Source organism: Cavia porcellus, unplaced genomic scaffold (genome assembly GCF_034190915.1).
Source record: "Cavia porcellus strain 051 isolate PalLab524CR breed Dunkin Hartley unplaced genomic scaffold, mCavPor4.1 scaffold_25, whole genome shotgun sequence".
In the NCBI taxonomy this organism is placed as follows: domain Eukaryota; kingdom Metazoa; phylum Chordata; class Mammalia; order Rodentia; family Caviidae; genus Cavia; species Cavia porcellus.
The window spans coordinates 996,814-1,014,300 of NW_026947508.1; the positions used below are offsets into that span (position 1 = coordinate 996,814).

Sequence of the window (17,487 nt, forward strand, 5' to 3'; positions counted from 1 at the left end):
GCATTTCCGCCGGCCCGCCCCTTCCGCTGGGAGGACGGTCTGCCAACGGCTGCGGCGTCCGCGCCGGAAGCGGAAATGGTTGGAGCTCTGGGTCCCGCCTCACGGCCATCTTGGAGGCTGGAGGCGGTGCCGCTGGACAGAGCGGAAGTTCCCGTGCAGCTTTCCCGAGCCCAAGCCGAGCGCCGGCGGTCGCCCTGCCCGCCGCCCCTTTCTGCGGCCGTGAGGGAGACCGCGGCTCGGCCGTAGCGGAGCTGCGAGGTGCCGGGGGCGGGGGCGGGCTTGGGGCGCGGAGTCGGCGGACGGTGCCGCCCCCGCCTCTCTCTGGCTGTCAAGGCCGCGGGCGGGCGGATCCGGCAGGACTGGGAGGAGGGAGGTCTGGAGAGGTGGAGAGACTCTATAGGGCCACGAGGGGACAGCAGGGCCCCGGGAGGGGACCTGGGCCGCGATGGGGACGGCCAGCCGCGGGAGGGGACCCAGGGGTAATACTGGGGACAGGCCGAGCCTCGGCATGGGACAGCCTGAGCCGCGATAGGCACAGGCTGAGCGCCAGGAGGAGACGGCGCGGGCCGCGAAGGGGCCAGATCGACCCTTGGCAGTGGACGGACGGTACGGGCCGCACTGGGGATGGCCAGGCCTGGACAGCCGTGGCCCTGCCGCTGGCTGTTTTTCGCTCCACCCGGCCGGCGGGCGCCGGAGTCGGTGGCCGGTGCTGCCTGCCAGGCTCGAGAGTTGTGGTGCTTCTGTGTGGGGTTTCGTTTTGCCGCCCGTCACACCTTCCGGGCTCATCTGTGGCATTTAGTATGAAGCCTGAGGACTAAGACTTCACTGAGTGAACTAAAGGGGAGTAGTTATTGGCTCAAGATTATACAGTGATAATATTCGAAATTAAGACAGCAAACAGACCTCTAGGCTCACTTTTCATTGTTGGCCTCCTGACCAGAGTGTCTTAGGGCCCAAAGGGTTACCTTTACCCTGAGAACCTTCAGTGGGCTTCTGTCTGCAGATGGAGACTGGTTGTCCTGCACTGCTGTGTGCTTAGTGTCCTTAGTTGAGGTGATCTTCTACCCCTTTAAAAAAAGTTGCTATAAATGAAAACAGGGTCCTCTGTGTTGAGGCTTGGCCCATGGGATCCTGTCGTGTGCTGGAGTGACCGTTGTATGGGTACAGTGTGCAAAGACCAAGTGGGGATCTACAAGTCACACCTGTCAGAGCGAAAAGTACAGGTGGAGCCTGGCCTTGGTGAACCCAAGGTAGGACCTGTGGGCACGCCAGGGAGGGAACAGCAAGGAAAACCTGTGGGGTACAGGCCCAGCTGTCCTTGGGGCAGGAGCTGACCCCAGATCCTGGCTCAGGGTCTCCTGCTGATGTCTTGTTTAGTGCTGATGGGTCATGGAGGCAACGAGTGAGCTGTAGAACAAGGCACAGGACGTATCTGTGCAGTTTGTGGCCTGGTTCTCTAGCATGGTTTTGTCTTATTGCTTTGTTTTCTTCCTAATTGAATGGAAAGCAATTACATTCCACAGACCCCCAATCACCTGAGTGCCTGCTTTAGAGGGTGTGCTTTAGAGTGATAAGGCCCAGCCTGGTATCAGACAAGGGCCCCTTTAAGGAGTTTGTATTCTGGTAGAGGGAAATTGGGAGGAAATGCAGGACAGTACCAGAAAATGATTGTTACACAAAATAAAAACGAAGTCACATGATGGTAGCACTGGTGTCAGTTTGGGCAGCAGTGGAGGGCCTCTCTGAGGAGGTGACCTTTGCAGTGAGCAGAGGTAGAACAGCTGGTGGGAGAGCTGCCCTAATCCAGAACAAGTCTGATGTGCTTAAGGGGCTGGCACACTCACAAAAGCAGAGGCGAGTACAACATGGGGTCACACTGTGTCAACCAATGAGATTGTCCTACAGCTACTTAGCTAACATCCACCCAATAGGAAGCGGGTCAGATGTGCCTCCAGCCACAATGCTGTTGTCTTTATTTTTTTGTTGACTTTTTAACAAACTCAGCCCTTCTTAGATGTACATTAATTTCTGTCTAACTTAGTTGCCTGCAATATTGTGCCAGGCTTGGCAGGCTCACCACAGGCTGCCATTCACTCTGCAGAGGAACGTAGAGGAGGGCACTGATGTGCAGTTGTCCCCTTTCCCAGATCAGAACCCCAATGTTAGCTGGTGCACTTAGCTCACCTGATAGAAACTGCAGGAGGATTGTCGAAAGCGGGTGGTTGGGCGGTGTAGTTTACTGTCTTAACCATGCTGCAGTGCGTCTCGGGTCACAGGTACAGCCTAGATATGGAGCTTTGTCTTCATGTTGGAGTGCGGTCACTGCATTCTTGGTGGGTCTCCCACATGGCAGTCTGGAGGGTTTTTACAGTTCAGCTTGGAGGATATAACTTAGCAGGACAGCCAAATATTTTCTTTCTTTCTTTCTTTCTTTTTTTTTTTTTTTTGTGGTAGCGGGGATTGAACTCAGGACCTCGCGCTTGCCAGGCAGGTGCTTATGCCGCTGAGCTAAATCCCCGGCCAAATATTTTCTTTTTGATACTGCTTTTGTCATCTTTGTTTTTTGGTTTTTTTTTTTTTTTTGTGTCTTTTTCCTTTTTATCGGTACCAGGGATCCAACTCACGACTGCCTGCTTGCAAGGCAGGCACTTGTGCCGCTGAGCTAAACCCCCAGCCCTGTTTTTGTCATCTTAATTCAAGCAAAAATGTTTCAGTGATAAACGCTTTGGTCACAGTAAAAGAAGTTTGCAAGCATAGTAGGCTGAAGAACAAGGCTGGAGTAGCTGCCCACTGACCATGCTTTGACCTAAGTAAGGTGGCCTTTCTCAGCAGTGCGTTCTAGCGTGGCCTATATGTAAATGTGGAATTCCCCTGCTAGCTATAGAAAGGCACCTCCTGAAGGGGAGGAGGACCTGCGAGTTCCAGTGGTGTGGCCTGTGGGGCTGCTGAGATGGTGACGTTGAAGTTGTGACTGGAAGCCAGTCCTCTTGAGGCCCAAGGCCATGTCTGGTGGCCCGCTTACTTCCCCTTCTCTTCCCCCTTCCCCGGAGGGATTCCCATTGCTCCCCGAGAGCTGCGGGCTCCTGTGGCTGTTGGGAGGCCACTGCTGGGCCAGCGTCAGCCTTACATCTGTAAGTGGGCAGGTGAGCAGCCTCTGGGCCGCTGTGGAAGGGAACCTGGGTCTGCGTCCATGTCTGTGGCTTAGGAGAGCCTGCCATTGCAAGCCATGGCTGGCCGGAGGGTTGCCTGAAGGGTTCCCTGTGTCTGCTCAGTGGACCTAAGCCAGATCTGACTCGAGTCCCCTCGCCACCTGTGGTGGGGGCAGCAGGGGTTGGGGTGAGGGCCCCTGGCATCCATCGCTCCCGGCCAAGGGGCTGCAGGCGAATTGAGGGCAGGACTGGCAGTAAAGTACCCCTTAGTGGACAGCACTGTCTGAAGGGTGTGTCCGGAGTTCACGCTTAGTGAAGCTCTGCGCTGTTTGAGGCCTGTTCCCTTGAGAAGTGGGGGGTAATGGGGTCCCTTCCCTCGCCGCCCAGCACCCAGTGGGGCAGTGCGTGATCTTCTGCACCTGGGTTCTCACAGGTGAATCCGCCTGGGGTCAGGGCAGTGTGGCGAGATGGGAGCGGCTAGGGTTTCCTCCAGGGTTGAGATAAGAAACTGGGACACAGCTGCATGGACTTCCCAGACATCGTCCTGCAGTGAAGGACCAGCTAGGACAGGGCCTGGAGAAGATAGGGGGCTGGCATCCTTGAGGAGCACCTGGGTGAGGTGTCAGTGCCATATCTACAGCTGGGGTGGTGGAGGGCACAGTGGGCAGCTCCTGCTGCTACGAGGTGGACGGTGCTGGCCTGCATGGGCAGCCATGGTGCTTCATATACAGGCAGAAGTCCATCTGGTCACATCATTCCCGCCCCCACCTGCTCCCTGTCCACCACAGCCTATTGCCTGCTGGGTTAGCGTGCAGTAAAAACTCGGAAGCCGGCAGGGTGTACCAGTCCGTGAGGGGCGGTGTTCCCATCCAAGTGCTGTCTGCATCGTTTGAAGGCGCCGTGTGTTTCAGTTGCAGGATGTCTGAAGGGGACAGTGTTGGGGATTCTGTCCATGGGAAGCCATCCGTGGTGTACAGATTTTTCACACGCCTGGGACAGGTCAGTGTATTTTTAGGGGATTAATGGGAACATTTAGGGAAGACATCATCAGCTCCCAACACCCTTTGCCAGGCTCAAGGCTGGGATGTTGCTGGGAGAGGTGCAGGGCTGCAGCTCCCCTGCCCACCACCAAGCTCTTGGGGAGCATGTTCCCGGGAGCCCCTGGCCACACTCTCCACAGAGGCCATGCATGTGTTTTTTATCCTTTAAACACAAAACTCCTCCTTGGTGGTGGCGGTGCAGACAGGCCCTGTGCTCTGTGGATGCCTGCTCGAGCCTCGTGGGCTCCTGAGCCAGGAGCGGCATGCAGGTCACTGCCCTAGGTTATGTCTGGATCCTGCCTGATGAACAACTGTAGACACTGATATTTTGGCTTAAAAATGTGTTTTAAAAAAAAAAAAAAAATATATATATATATATATATATATATATAAAATATTTATATCTTTATTTTCTGTGGCACTAGGGAGTCAAACTTGGAACCTTTGCACTGAATGACATCCTCAGCCCTTTGGATTTTTTTGTTTGTTTTGGTTTTTAGAGACAGCGTTTTGCTGTGTAGTTCAGACTGGCCTTGAACTCTCAGCGCCCCACTTGCCTCAGCCTCCTAAATGGTGGGATTACCATTATGTGCCAGCTTTTTTTTAATCAAATTTTAAGTTGAAAAGTAGTACATGCCAAACTATAAGAATACTGAAACTGGAAAATGAGTATTTATGTATTTTATGACTGAAAATTTTCATTGTTAAAGGTTCTTTCACAGGTAAATTTTAACACACAAGTATGCATACACATGTGTACCAGTTAAAATACTGAGGACTCCCTCCAGGAACCTGGGCCTGCCAGGGTCTTCTGCACATGGGCAGGACCTTTACTGGGCACAGGTTTGCTGTGGTGACTAAGACACCCACCCTGCCTTTGGGGGAAGGTGGTCTCCCCCATCTTGGCCTATAGACCAGTGTCTGTGGCGCTGGCACCCGTGCCCCAGCAGGCTGCATTTATCACTGAAAGCTGACAGCCTCATTGCCTCTGCTCCAGACACGCTGGGATGCTGTCCTCTGATGGGTGGCGTGCAGCACTTCTAGTAAAGGGCGAAGCTGCCCTGGAAACCGTTGCAGATACATTTGGTCATTGCAAATCCAGTCTCTGTTTTGCATCAGGATTTATCTCTTGTTGTTCTGCTTAGCTCTTTTTTTTTTTTTTTTTTTTGGTCTTTTTCCTTTTTATCAGGACTGGGGATTGAACTCACGACTGCCTGCTTGCAAGGCAGGCGCTTATGCCGCTGAGCTAAACCTCCAGCCCCTGCTTAGCTCTTTTTAAAATAAAAAACCAACTGTAGCCAACGCGTATTTTGTATCAAAGCCATGCGGTGGGAGCCCCGGGTCCACTTCACCTTTCCCACCTCTGTCTCTTCAGATCTACCAGTCCTGGCTGGACAAGTCCACACCTTATACGGCCGTGCGGTGGGTGGTGACGCTGGGCCTGAGCTTTGTCTACATGATCAGAGTTTACCTGTTGCAGGTAGGTCTGGGCTGAGCTGAGACCCACTCTGAACTTCCGAGTGGGGTGCTGCTGGGGTGCTGCTGTCGCAGTTGACTTGGAAGGAAATGATATGTAATGAGCACTTCCCAATTCACAGTGTAAGAAAAGTTTCCATTGTCTTCAGAGAGGCGTGTTTATAGTTCTTTCTGAGATCCACGTCTCCTCTGATCAGGGTTCCCAGCAGGCCCGGGCCAGTCTTGACCTCAGCCTGTGCCCGCCCAGGTGCTAGGCCTTTGGCCCCTTGTGCCTACCGCCTGCCTCCTGTGGGAGAGGTCCTGCCCAGATAACGTGATGAGTCGGCAAACCCAGGGTGCTGCAGGTGATGCTGGCGTTAGCATGAGCTACACTTGGGGTGCTCGAAAGAAGCCGGTGAGGTGGGGGTGGGGTGCGGCATCATTACCGTCACCCGGGTACTTTCAGGGTCTCTAGGCCCTGCTGTGACACCCCTAGGACAGGTGACATCTGCTCAGGCTGTAAACGCTCAGGGTTTTGGGGCTCCCTGCTGGCCAGGGGCTGGGGACAGGGAAGAAGCGTTTTCTGGAGTGTTCACTCTGGACAGAGTGATGCCTGGGCCAGAAGGCGCCTGGTCCTCTGTGGCTCCTGCCTTACCTTTTTGCCCTTTTCCAAGACTGGGAGGCCATCTGCCCCCCAGAGTGACAGGATTAGTGCCAGGACTGGGTAGAAGCTTGTGCTTCCCTGTTGGCATCGGGTTTGTTCCTTCCCAGAGACCCAGTCCTGCTCAGTGCGGGGAGGCGGAGCTCTGTGGCTTGATGCGGAGGGGACACAGTCCATACGGGGCATCCGGAGTGCATGCTGAGATCCCTTTTTATAGGCTGGAACTTGGTTCGTTTGCTCGTGGAAAGACTGGCCCGGCAACTTGGAGTTAGGGGTGTGGCAGGGCAAGTGTGACATGCAGTTTCACTCTCCTGAGCCGGGCCCTTCCTGCAGCATGATGACACGTGTACACTAGGAAATGTTTCACACGGGCCTTTCATTGCCCGTCATGGATACTTGTGGGCAGGAAGATTTCCTGTCACTCGAGTGAGCTAGTGCAAGCTTGGACATGGACAGTGCACTGGTGGAGGGTGAGAGAAGCTGGGTATGGTGCCCACCTTTCATGGGAAGGTTTGGCCATGAGTTCCTGGCCCACCGTTCTCCAGGGCAGAGTGACACTCCAGGCTGGTCTAGGGATGGGAATTGTCCCTGAAGATGACCAGCCAAGATTCTGCTGTGAGTCCACGGAGAGTGGAGGCCCATAGCAGGGTGGGGGCAGGAGCGACAGTGTCCCCAGTGGCCCTGCACCCAGCCTTGAGGGGCATGTGGCCTGTGGTTTGGAGAGCAGTTGGCTATACTGCCTGCTGGCCAGGAGCCTGGCATCAGGTGTCTTTTGTGGCTGACTGGGCTCTCAGGAGCATGCCGCGGAGTCCTGAGTGGTCCCTGTGGTCACGGTGGAAGCCACAGCCTCCTTACTGATAGTGAGCCGTGTGTGCTGCAGCTCCCTTGTGTGTCCCTGCTGTGGCCAGGACAGCCTTGGGTTGGTGGTGGCTGGGCTGCCCACTGTGCTTGCTGCTTCTCTTCCAGGGCTGGTACATCGTGACCTACGCGCTGGGCATCTACCACCTCAACCTCTTTATAGCGTTCCTCTCTCCCAAAGTGGACCCCTCCCTGATGGAAGACTCAGGTACTGCCATCCAGCCCTCTTGCCACGCTGACACTGAGGCTTGTGGGGTTCTGCGACCTGTCCAGGGTCACCGCACAGGTGACAGGACAAATGGAGCTGAGATCTGTGCATGAGCCTCTGAGTCTGCAGCTTGCAGCAGACCTGCCAGGCTGTCACCCACCAGGCTTCCTCCCCAGAGGTTTGCACATGGGCCCATCACAGCCTCTACAGGCCACTGACACCTGACTCTGGTGGCCCAGCCGAGCTCTGAGTTCTTGGGAGTTGAAACATTGTTGGTATTTGTGTGTCACGGGCCATACCTGGGCCAGCCAGTGACACAAGTGAGAAGCCACCTGTCCCTGGCCTGCTCTGGCCCTGCCCTGGGGCCCTCTGTCATTCGGAGTGCTGTCCAGACTGTTTTCAGATTAGATGAGTGAAAGCCAGTGGTCTTCTCTGTGGACCATTCAGTGGAAACTGGAGGAAAGTGGCCCTTTTCATGTGAGCATGCTATCTGGGGAGACTGGAAAGTAACCTCGGGTCCTCTGGACCCCACTGTCTCTGCAGGTGGGCGGGGGTACCGGCCCTGCTGCTCCTTGAGGGCCCATAAGCTGTGCTCACCCCTCTGCTTAGAAACCTGGGTGGACGCAGCAGGTGGAAAACCTGTGCAGTGGAATTTGTTGTACTCTTTAAAAGGTACGAGAGACTTTCAGAGAGAAAGTTAAGAAAGCGGAGTGCTGCAAAGCCCCAAGTTGATCTATAAATTGGCCGCAGGCCCGCTGTACATTTGGGTGAGCGACTTGGGCCTGCAGCTCAGAGGCTTTGGGGATCCCTAGGAGCGGTGAGAGCTGCAGAGCTGAGGGCTGAGCTGTTCTGTGACTGACACCCTGCTTTCCAGACGATGGCCCTTCGCTACCGACCAAACAGAATGAGGAGTTCCGTCCCTTCATTCGAAGGCTTCCAGAGTTTAAATTTTGGTGAGCTAATTCTTTGTTCTTTAATTAAGCTTTTAAAAACTGAGTATTTGGGATTTGCCCAATATCCCGTAATTGCGTGCGTTCATGGGGTACAGCAGGACATCTTGGTCCCTGTGCACACTGTGTCTGTCACTCACGTGCAGCTTGGCCACCGGGCATGCCTGTCACAGCACTTGGCGTTGCTGTGTGCTGGGGACATGCGTGTCCCACAGCAGTCTTGAAGTGCACCATGCGTTATTGTCTCTGTGGTTCCCCCCCAACCCCACCCCCCACCCCGTGCAGCACCTTGGTTTTTGAAGGCAACTCAGGGGTGCCTGTGCTCAGGTGCGACCGAGGGGATCCTGCACACAGGATTGTTTTCCTTCAGGTCAGTGAGCAGTTGAAATGCGAGAAGCAAGAGACTCTGGTTGTGTTTCGTGTGCTGGTGTCACCCGTGCACCCAAAGGGCACGGGCCAGCTGGGTGCAGGTTATGGAGAGACCACTCTCCAGGCATTCTGAGCTTGGGTCAGCACCTGTGGTCAGGGCTGGGAAGGGACAGCCAACCTTGGGGACCTGGTGTCAGGCAGCACCCTTGGGGAGTGGGTCCTGAGTGGGGGCTGTGCAGGGCCCACCCTCGGGAGTCAGGGCTCGGGGCTCCTGCAGACCTGACTTCCTGCAGGTGGCAGAAGATAGGGCAAGAACAGTGGGGACAGCCCCTTGGGTCAGGAACTCCCTTCTGGGGACCCCACTTGGCATGGGAAGTGGGGAGCGGAGTTGCTAGGGCTCCGGGGGCTGGGGCGGGCCGGAAGTCTGAGGCCTGGGTCCGGGTGGGGTGGGGCCAGGTCTGACACCCTGCATTGGTGGCATGGTGTTGTGTGTGTGTGCATAGAGCACACAGTTGGGCCCAAGCTATGCCCTGCAGGGGCAGCTCACAGATGTGAGTAGCTGGGGCCAAGGAGGTGGTCAGGAAGCACCGAGGGCGGGGCAGTGACCTCTGCCCTTGCTTTAAGGCACGCGGCGACCAAGGGCATCCTCGTGGCTATGGTCTGTACCTTCTTCGAGGCTTTCAACGTGCCAGTGTTCTGGCCCATCCTGGTGATGTACTTCATCATGCTTTTCTGTATCACGATGAAGAGACAAATAAAGGTAAAGATGCACACTGCTGCATGTGCGCGTCAGCCGTCACTGTCCAGCTGCTGCAGTGGCCCTGGGGTTGCTGCCTGCGTGGGGGCGGGGCATACAGCGGGGTGCAGGACCCCGTGGGGTGAGGACAGGCAGTGGAGCTGGGGAGGCCTGGCAGATCAGCGGGCCACTTTGTGAGTGGGGAGCCAGGAGCGCATCGCCATCGCCTGTTGGTATCTTTCTCATTTGTCTTGAGACGGAGTCTCACTGGCTGGCCTAGACCTCAGTGATCCTCCTGCCTCAGCTTTTGGAGCACTGGGGTTACAGGCATGCACTGCCACACCCGGCTCAGACCTGTGGGCATCCTGCTGTTGGTGATGCATGGCAGGGGCGGAGGGGGTGCCTTTGGCTATGCAAGTAACTGGAGTTTGTTTTGTTTTCCAGCACATGATTAAATACCGGTACATACCGTTCACACATGGGAAGAGGAGATACAAAGGGAAGGAGGATGTGGGCAAGACGTTCGCTAGTTAGAAGCTGGACTGAGTTGCTCACGTGGTCAAGACCAGCTTTGAGCCATTGTAACAATGCCTTTTTCTTCACATAAAGTAGTTGATTATGAGGGAGTTGAATTTTCTTTTTAAAAGGAAGCCTTGATGATTTGTAACTGAAATATCAGGTTCTGAAGAAACTGGCATTTAAACCAAATTGCGATTTCCTCTTCAGTGATATTCACGTTTCCCAGTGTATGGAATTGTAGTAAACTGCGGGCTCGTGGGGCCAGGGGTGGCGGGGTGCGGGCAGGCTGGAGCCAGGCAGCCTTCCTGCCACTCGAGGCCCTCCCGCGGGCCGGAGTCAGCCCGGCTGGTGTGGGAGAGGGGTGAGGCTGTAAAGCGGACCTCACGGGCCCGAGGTTCTCATGCCAGTTTCCAACTTCATCTCACTGGAGATGGCTCATGTTGGCCTCTACCATGATGTCTTTGTTCTTAACTACCCTGCTTCTGAGGGCCTGGAATTATAAATATATATATTCTATTTTAATTGTTTGAGATTATTTTGACACATTTCTTTGATACCTACAGTTTGCTTTTGATTAATTTAAATTTGTCTCATGCAGCAGCCCCTGTAAGGAAAGATCAGACCTGGTTAATACAGACCAGGCCTGCAGATTTACCCAGCTTTTCATTTCCTGTGGGGGAAGACAGAATCTACTGCATGTTAGCTTTTTGATGTGATAAACATTTTACTAATTGACTTTTTAATCCCAACTTTATTAAAGACAATGTCCCCTTGCTTGTGTAGTCTTCATCTCAAACGCGGGTCACTGCCCCAGGCGCAGCGTCTTTTGGCTCCTCTGGGAGGTGAACCATTTTGCCAGCACGACAGCGCCCCCCCCCCACCCCACCACGTGGACCTCGAGATGCCGCTCCATTGCCTCAGACGCCCACTCGGGCCGCGAGCCCCATCCAGCAGGTAGTGCTCAGTGCTGAGTGTCAGTTGTCCGTCTGCACTGTTTGCTGAGTTTTGTACACCTGGACTTGACCGCCTTTGAGCCCATATTTAGGCCCTTTATTCTCCATCATTTGACCGGACCTTCTCGGTACTTCTGTTAGTTCCTGGGAGTCTCTGGAATTCTCAGACTCTGGACCTCTTTGGTTTGTTTCTCTGGCTGGTGGTCAGGCCTCACTCCTGACAGGAAACGATGTGAATCAGAGCAGCAAGAGAGGGCTGCTCTCGTTGCCCCCCACCCCAGCTCTGCTGGGGTCACCCTCCTGGGGGGCCTGGATGCCCAAAGCCCTGAGACTTCAGTGGGGAGAGTGGCACAGCCCAGAGGGCCACCTTTTATGAAACCCTTTCAGGTCAGTCCTGTGGAGTTAGTCTGTGAGAGGCCAGGCTGTCTCGGCACGCTAACCGTGAAAACCTGGAAGGACTAAGCGAGGCAGGAAGCAGCTGGAGGCAGCGGGGTGGTGCTGGCCACAGCAGTGAGTGAGTGTGGGACAGCGGGAGTGGCCCTGGCTCTGCTGCGCACTGTGCTGTGCTCGCTTGCCGGGCCGGCTCTGCCCGAGCCTGTGCCGAGGAGGCGGCGGCCCCTCCCTGTTCGAGGCAGAGACAACTCCTGTTCCCTTAAAACAGGAAGCAGGGAACATGGACTGAAGTGTGTGCCAAACATCTCAGAGGTGCTGAGCTGCGGACTGGTGTGCAGGCCCGTGAGGCCTGTGACCACACTGGCTGGGCCCTCCTTGCCCGCCTCTGCACAGCCCAGTGTGAGCATCCTCTTCGACAGTGAATAAAACTTTCTGGCCAACTTCTGTACCTCGTTCTCAGCTCTGTGGTTGGGGGGGAGGGAGGGTTGGGTGCTGTGCTGCCCACCGGGGTCTAGGGCCACTATCACAGCACGGTACTAAAGGCTCTGGGCCAGGGCCTTGCTAGTGTCCTCTGCCCAGGAGTTAGCATAGCAGCTTGTGTGATAAATGTGAGGATTTTACAATTTCTGTGCAACTAGTTAATCTCGAGGACAACTGCTCCAGGCTTGTTTCTCCAGCCATTTCCTGAAGACCCTGGTGTGGCTCAGCGGTAGTGCCGCAGGTAGACGAGCTTCTGGGGAGGGAACTTCTCCCTGCAGAGGGGACACTCCGTCTGTGGGGAAAGGACAGTCGTAGGCAGTCCACCATGTTTCACCCGTGCCTTGTAGCACACGGGGCTGATTGCCACTACTCTCCCTGGGAAACAGCGTTTTCCAGAGTGTGTGTGTGTATGTGGCGGGGCGGGGGAGGGCCCGGCCCACCCTGCGGGTTTCTAGTGCCTGGGCCCTGCCTTCCTGTCCAGCAAGCCTGTGGGCAGCCGGGGGTACACTGGGCCCTGAACCGTGGGATGGGAATCCAGCCAGAGCTGCTGCTCCCGCTCTGCACCAGAGCCCCCTCCCCCGCCATGCCTGCTGACTGACACAGGACTGCCCTGGGCCTGGAAGAGCACACGCTTCCCCGACTCAGGTCAGTCCCCTGACTGTGCTTTGCCACACCCTTCGCAGGTAAATGCTGGGTTGGGTCCTGGGTGTCTGCTGCCAGGTCGCACCTGCACCCGGAGCCCTGGCTCCTGGGCCCAGCTGTGTAAGGCTGGCAGTATGTCCCCACATCTTCCTGCCCCTAGGTGCACCTGCCCTGCTGGGAAGAGTAGCGCCATGTGTGCAGAAGCACTGGGGCTGCCATGTGCGGGGACTCCTGTGTCCTCAGTGCTTCTGGCCAGGCTCAGCAGGCGAGCAGCCAGGCACCTGACTTCCCTGGGTGTCACTGACTAGGCCCACCTGAACCCAGAGTGACCTGGGAGCGCCCTGCTGCTGGGTCCCTGCCCCTGCACACCTTGGTATTGCACCACTCGGTGATACACTCCCAGCAGAAGAGGTGGCCGCACGGCGTGGCCGTCGAGTGCCGGCGCTCCTCCAGGCACAGGGTACACAGTGGGGCTCTGGACGCTGCCCGGTCCTCCACAGAGCTCCTGGGGGGACAGGACACAGGTGAGACCATTGCCCACCATGCTCCCTGGTACCAGAGGGCACCCCAGACTGCACACCTGCGGTGAGACAGGTTGCGGTGCAGCCGCCATTCCTTGCGGGCGCGCTGCCTCTGCCGGAAGCCGTACAGCTGCAGGGCCAGGGAGAGCGCCAGGTGCAGCAGGGAGACCAGTCCTAGCAGCTGGTAGCTGGCGCGCACCTTCAGGTCCTCTCTGGGCATGTGGCGGATGTGGAGCTGTGGAGGCAGGTGACCCGGCGCCGTCAGGACCCCAAGGGAGCCTAGCTACCCACTCTTGTCAGTTCTGGGAACATCCAACAGATGAGACTAGGTGGGGGTAGTGGGTTTGGGCACCCGAGGGACCCCCAGCTGGAGGCTGACCTCCAGGTGACATCACCCTGAGCCGTGAGGCCAGGTGGGTGAGGATGCGGGGTTATCCAGGGCCTGCCTCACGGAGGACAGTGGACATGATGGGAGGGGCACCAGCCTGAATGTGAAGCAGGATGGTCCCCTCCTAGCAGTGCATGCGCCCCTTTCTGGGACACTGTCCAGTCTCTCAGCCAGCACCTGAGTAACGTCTGGCCACATGACTGGAGAGACTGCCTGTTGCCTTCTACCTGCCATGTCCCTTCACAGTGGCCTCTGGAGAAGACCCCTGTGCCCATCCCAACTCCCACGAGGGTGCCAGTGATCCTTAACAGAGAAAGAGCTGCTTGGTGAACCCCAGCTCCTGCGAGGGGAAGGACGGTGTCGCATAACCCAAAAGTCTGGCCACACCCAAGCCTGACACCTGGCTCTGACCATGAAAGGGTGACCTGGCTGCTGGGGAGAGGAGGGCAGCAAGGGCATCCTTGGGGAGCTGGATGGGGAGAGGTAAGCACTATCTGAAGAGGAAGGTGGCTAGGCCTTTGAACAGGGAGGGTGGTCAGCAGAGATGCTGGCCGTGGCAAGGAGGCCTCTGTCACCATGGATCCCTGTTGGGAAAATATCCCTGGCCCGAGACTGCTGCTCAGGGCTGCTGAATGGGTGGTGGGGTGGCACAGCAGGTTGGTGGGAACGGGAGGCAGCTGGAGCCTGACCTCCAAGTGTTGCCCAAAGCCCTGTTGGTCAGTGACCCTGCCCCACGCTGGCTGCCGGAGGAAGGGCTGTTGCTGATGAATTGTCTGACCTGACCCTGGGTTTTCAACAAAATGAACCTGGGCAGGACACACTGTTTTCCAAGTCGAGGGTTTGGTCCCAGTCTCGAAATAGAACACCTGTCTGTATTATGTTGTGACACGGCCCTGAGGAGCCAAGGTGTGCAGAGGGACTGGGACTGGGTGGCAGCAGCGGGGTGGCCAGAGCAGTGGCCCCTTGGCGCAGTTACTCACGTAAGTGATCCCCGAGAGCCGCTTGGCCAGGTGATAAAAGACACCGTGGATGTAAAACCAGGCGACATGCAGCCGGTGCAAGCAGGCGATTCCCTGCCTGAGGACAAAGGTCATCTGCTGCAGTGCCTTCCTCTGCTGCTCAGTCAGGGTGGCTGTGTGGCGACGCACCCAGCGCCTTGCTCTTGACTGGCTGCGCCCACTGGGTGCCAGGCTGCTCTGCGAGGCCCGGGCTCCATCATTGTCGGCCTGCAGTTCCTGCTCCAGTGGCAGCAGGGCCTTGTCCAACACGTAGGGCAGGACCACATGGAGCGCCACCAGCATGCTGCGGCGGAGCCTGGAGGGCACGCGCTGCCTTGAGGGGTCCACCTGGACAAGACCCACGTATTCCTCCCCAAGCGTCTGGTAGCCTGGGAGGATAAAGAAGGACATGCCCAGGTGAGGTCCTGTCTTAGGGATGGACTCCCAGGCCCAGCCTGCCGCCCTCAGCTTCTGTACCAAGTACTAGTCCCATCTGTCACCCTGGTCCAGGCCGACATTGCCACCATGGGCTTGCCAAGTCCACCCTGGGCTTGCTGTGACCCCAGGCAGAAAGTCACACTGCCTGCCACTGCAGCTGCCCTCAGTTCCCCACACCATTCCCGCTCCTCTTGGGTCTGTGCTGTTTTTCCCCTTTTCCTGGTCCTTCATGCCCTGCCCAAGCCATTGGATCAGTCTCATGACACCCCACTTCCCACAGGCACTGGTGTAGTCACAATTTATGGCCTAGCTCAACGAAGTCCATTCTCAAGTGCAGGCTTCCAGCTCAGCTGCCAACTCAATATTGCCATGGGGATTCAAATAAACACCTCAAAGCTCACCTCTGCTGAGAGCAAGACTCCAGCCTTTACCTCTGTCCCCCAAAACCAGCTTCCCTGCTTCCTGTCTCTGCTGAAGGTGATGCTGACCCCTTGCTCCCGACTTCCCCAAGTGTCTCACCACAACCTGTCTCCTCCTCTCATGCTGTAGTCTGGTTACAGCCTGGAGGAGGCCCCACCTCGGCCCGTGTCCTCTTGATACCCTATGCCTTACAAGGAAAAGCGACAGGAGGCAAGGCCCACAGATGCCTTGGGATTTCCTAGCCTGCTGAGCAGCCTCCCTCTCTGAGGTTTAGCTCTAGCCAATTCCTCAGTCTGCAAAATGCTCCCCCACGCTCCAGACCTGCCTTTGTCCCTAAAGTGCTCATCAGTTCCCAGCATGCAGCACAACACAGTCACCTGGGGCTCACTGACTGCTTCCCAACCAGAACACTGCTCCACAGTGGGACAGCTCCTCCAGAGACCCCTCCTATGGGACTGGCTGGGCTCAGCAGGTGTCCATCGACCCTTGTTGGGTGCTGGGCTGAAATGGCAATCCTGAGGCCTTCCCTGTTAGATCTTCCCTAAGGGACCAACCATCAACCCTGGCCTCACTGTCCCAGCAGGGCCTCTCTGTGGCAGGTAAGCACTGTGACATACTAGTGGCACCAAGAAATGGTTCCTGGCTCCTCAGAAATGGTTTTAAAGGTACCCTGGACACAGCAATCCCTAGGTTTCCAGCCACACAAAAGACACAAGGAGAAGCCTTGGGCAGGAAAATGCTCCAGGCAACTGCCTCCAGGTAGTTATGACTCCTGTGGCCCAGAATCCTTCCTTCCCTGAGGCCACGTGTGAGCTTGTTCCAGGAGCTCTTCACTCTGCCTGGTGGAACCCAGCCCCCATACTGTCCCAGCTTCGGAGTTGTGGGTCCCTCATGGGTCTGCCAGGGATGCTACCTGCCAGGGTGGTGAGGCCAAAGTAGGCTACATCTGAGAGCAGCTCAATCTCTTTCCTCCACTCCAGCCATTTCTTTGCACCTGAGAGAAGAAACAGACGTTACTCCTAGGAGAACCTAGGGGTCATCTAGATTACGCAAAGCCGTCTTCCTGCAGTCTAAGGCTCCCTTCCACAAAGTGCAGAAGCTGTTAACCACTTGCCTGTCCCCCAACCTCCCTGCAGTCCACTCAAGCCAGCAGGCCCTTTCCACCTGCCTGGGCCACGGACTACCTCCCAAGAACTCCCCTCTCTGGGATCCTCCTCGATAACTGTTTTTGGAACCTACAAGCCACAAGAGAGGCAAAGAGTAGGCTGGAGACCACCTGTCTAGCATCAAATCTGAGCTCTACAATTCGCTGGCTGTGGGATCGCTCTAGAATCTCCACTTGTGTTCCTGTAAGAAAAGTCATTACACGTCCCACTGTAGAGCCTTTCAGGGTTTGCATCCTTGAAAAACCCCAAGAACAGTGCCTGGCAGAGAGTAAGTACAAAGTGTTCGCAATACACTTTGTAAAGCCATCTGTTCTGCTTGTCCGTCTAATAACTGCGGCCTACCGAGTCCCCTCGGCCTCCAGCTGCCTAAGCTGGTCGCGGAGCCACCCCGGGACGCCCACCTGCCAGGCTGTGCAGGGCGCCGCCCGCCGCGCTCCGCAGCCCACCGCCGTAGTACTCGTCTTTCTGCGCCGCGCGGATCACCTCCGGGGGGCTGGCTGCCTGTGCCATGACACCACAGTCCGCGGCCCGAAACGCAGGACCCGGCCGCGCAGTGATGACGCGCGACGCGGCTCGGCGAGCGGCACCGGCCTCGTGCGTCACGCAGAAGAGGGCGGGGCCTAGGAAAAGCGTGACGGGGCGAGGCGGTGTGCTGCGGGGCTAGGCGGGAGGCGGGGCCAGAGGGAGGCGGGGCTAGGCGGGAGGCGGGGATGGGGCGGGGCCAAGCAGGAGGTAGGTGGGACGGGGCCGAAAGAGCTTTGGGGACTTGGGCCTAGCACGACGGTGTTGCGAGGGTCGCCGGTAGTCGCCCGAACCCCCAGATCCCAGAGCAGCTCTGCTCCAGGAGACGGACTGACACTGGGAAGGTGGCGTGGAGGCCACATAAAGGGCGGGGCCTCGCTGGTGGGCGGGGCCTCTCCGGAGGTCTGCGGACCCTCTGAGGCTGGAGCGCCCGCTTTGGGTGGCCGCAGGAGGAAGGTGGGCAGCGGCCCCTGTCTGTAGGCGCAGGGCATGACGGGCTGCAGCCCCAGCTTCTGTATCATCGCGGGGTTCAACCCCTGGCTGGAGTGGCACCGGAGCGGGCAGGTCCCTCGGAGGGCGGGCTGCCCCTGGTGTCTGCTCCTGAGTTTCTGCAGCAGCTCT

The 17,487-nt window shown here is 57.0% G+C and overlaps 2 protein-coding genes across 4 annotated transcripts; one reads left to right on the plus strand and one right to left on the minus strand.

Moving 5' to 3' along the window:
- Positions 1–85: 85 nt before the first annotated feature.
- On the plus strand, positions 86–10,719 carry Rer1 (retention in endoplasmic reticulum sorting receptor 1). 2 transcript variants are annotated; one of them, XM_003461504.5, is made up of 7 exons: positions 86–258; positions 4,061–4,148; positions 5,565–5,669; positions 7,272–7,371; positions 8,246–8,324; positions 9,315–9,450; positions 9,871–10,719. In XM_003461504.5, the coding sequence occupies exons 2-7, from the start codon at positions 4,068–4,070 to the stop codon at positions 9,958–9,960; spliced, it is 591 nt and encodes a 196-aa protein (XP_003461552.3). In that variant the 5' UTR covers positions 86–258; positions 4,061–4,067; the 3' UTR covers positions 9,961–10,719. The 2 variants fall into 2 exon arrangements, with proteins under 2 accessions (XP_003461552.3, XP_013008477.1); XM_013153023.3 differs by lacking the exon at positions 86–258 and adding an exon at positions 416–606.
- On the minus strand, positions 10,677–16,930 carry Pex10 (peroxisomal biogenesis factor 10). Of its 2 annotated transcripts, XM_003461503.5 has the most exons (6): positions 16,746–16,928; positions 16,092–16,172; positions 14,303–14,709; positions 12,994–13,169; positions 12,783–12,918; positions 10,677–12,063 (listed from the first exon to the last, which is right to left on the minus strand). In XM_003461503.5, exons 1-6 carry the CDS (start codon positions 16,852–16,854, stop codon positions 11,995–11,997), a joined length of 978 nt encoding a protein of 325 aa, XP_003461551.1. In that variant the 5' UTR covers positions 16,855–16,928; the 3' UTR covers positions 10,677–11,994. The 2 variants fall into 2 exon arrangements, with proteins under 2 accessions (XP_003461551.1, XP_004999714.1); XM_004999657.4 differs by lacking the exon at positions 12,994–13,169 and having other exon boundaries at positions 16,746–16,930.
- Between the last annotated feature and the right edge of the window lie 557 nt (positions 16,931–17,487).

Excerpts from the sequence above, each read along its gene's own strand:
- Rer1 (XM_003461504.5), top strand. The coding sequence starts at position 4,068 with ATGTCTGAAGGGGACAGTGTTGGGGATTCTGTCCATGGGAAGCCATCC. Across the intron at positions 4,149-5,564 it reads TTTTCACACGCCTGGGACAG|ATCTACCAGTCCTGGCTGGA; the intron begins GTCAGTGTATTT and ends CTGTCTCTTCAG. Across the intron at positions 8,325-9,314 it reads CTTCCAGAGTTTAAATTTTG|GCACGCGGCGACCAAGGGCA; the intron begins GTGAGCTAATTC and ends CCTTGCTTTAAG.
- Pex10 (XM_003461503.5), bottom strand. The coding sequence starts at position 16,854 with ATGGCACAGGCAGCCAGCCCCCCGGAGGTGATCCGCGCGGCGCAGAAA. Across the intron at positions 12,919-12,993 it reads CGCAACCTGTCTCACCGCAG|GAGCTCTGTGGAGGACCGGG; the intron begins GTGTGCAGTCTG and ends CTGTCCCCCCAG. Across the intron at positions 12,064-12,782 it reads CCGAGTGGTGCAATACCAAG|ACGGAGTGTCCCCTCTGCAG; the intron begins GTGTGCAGGGGC and ends CTTTCCCCACAG.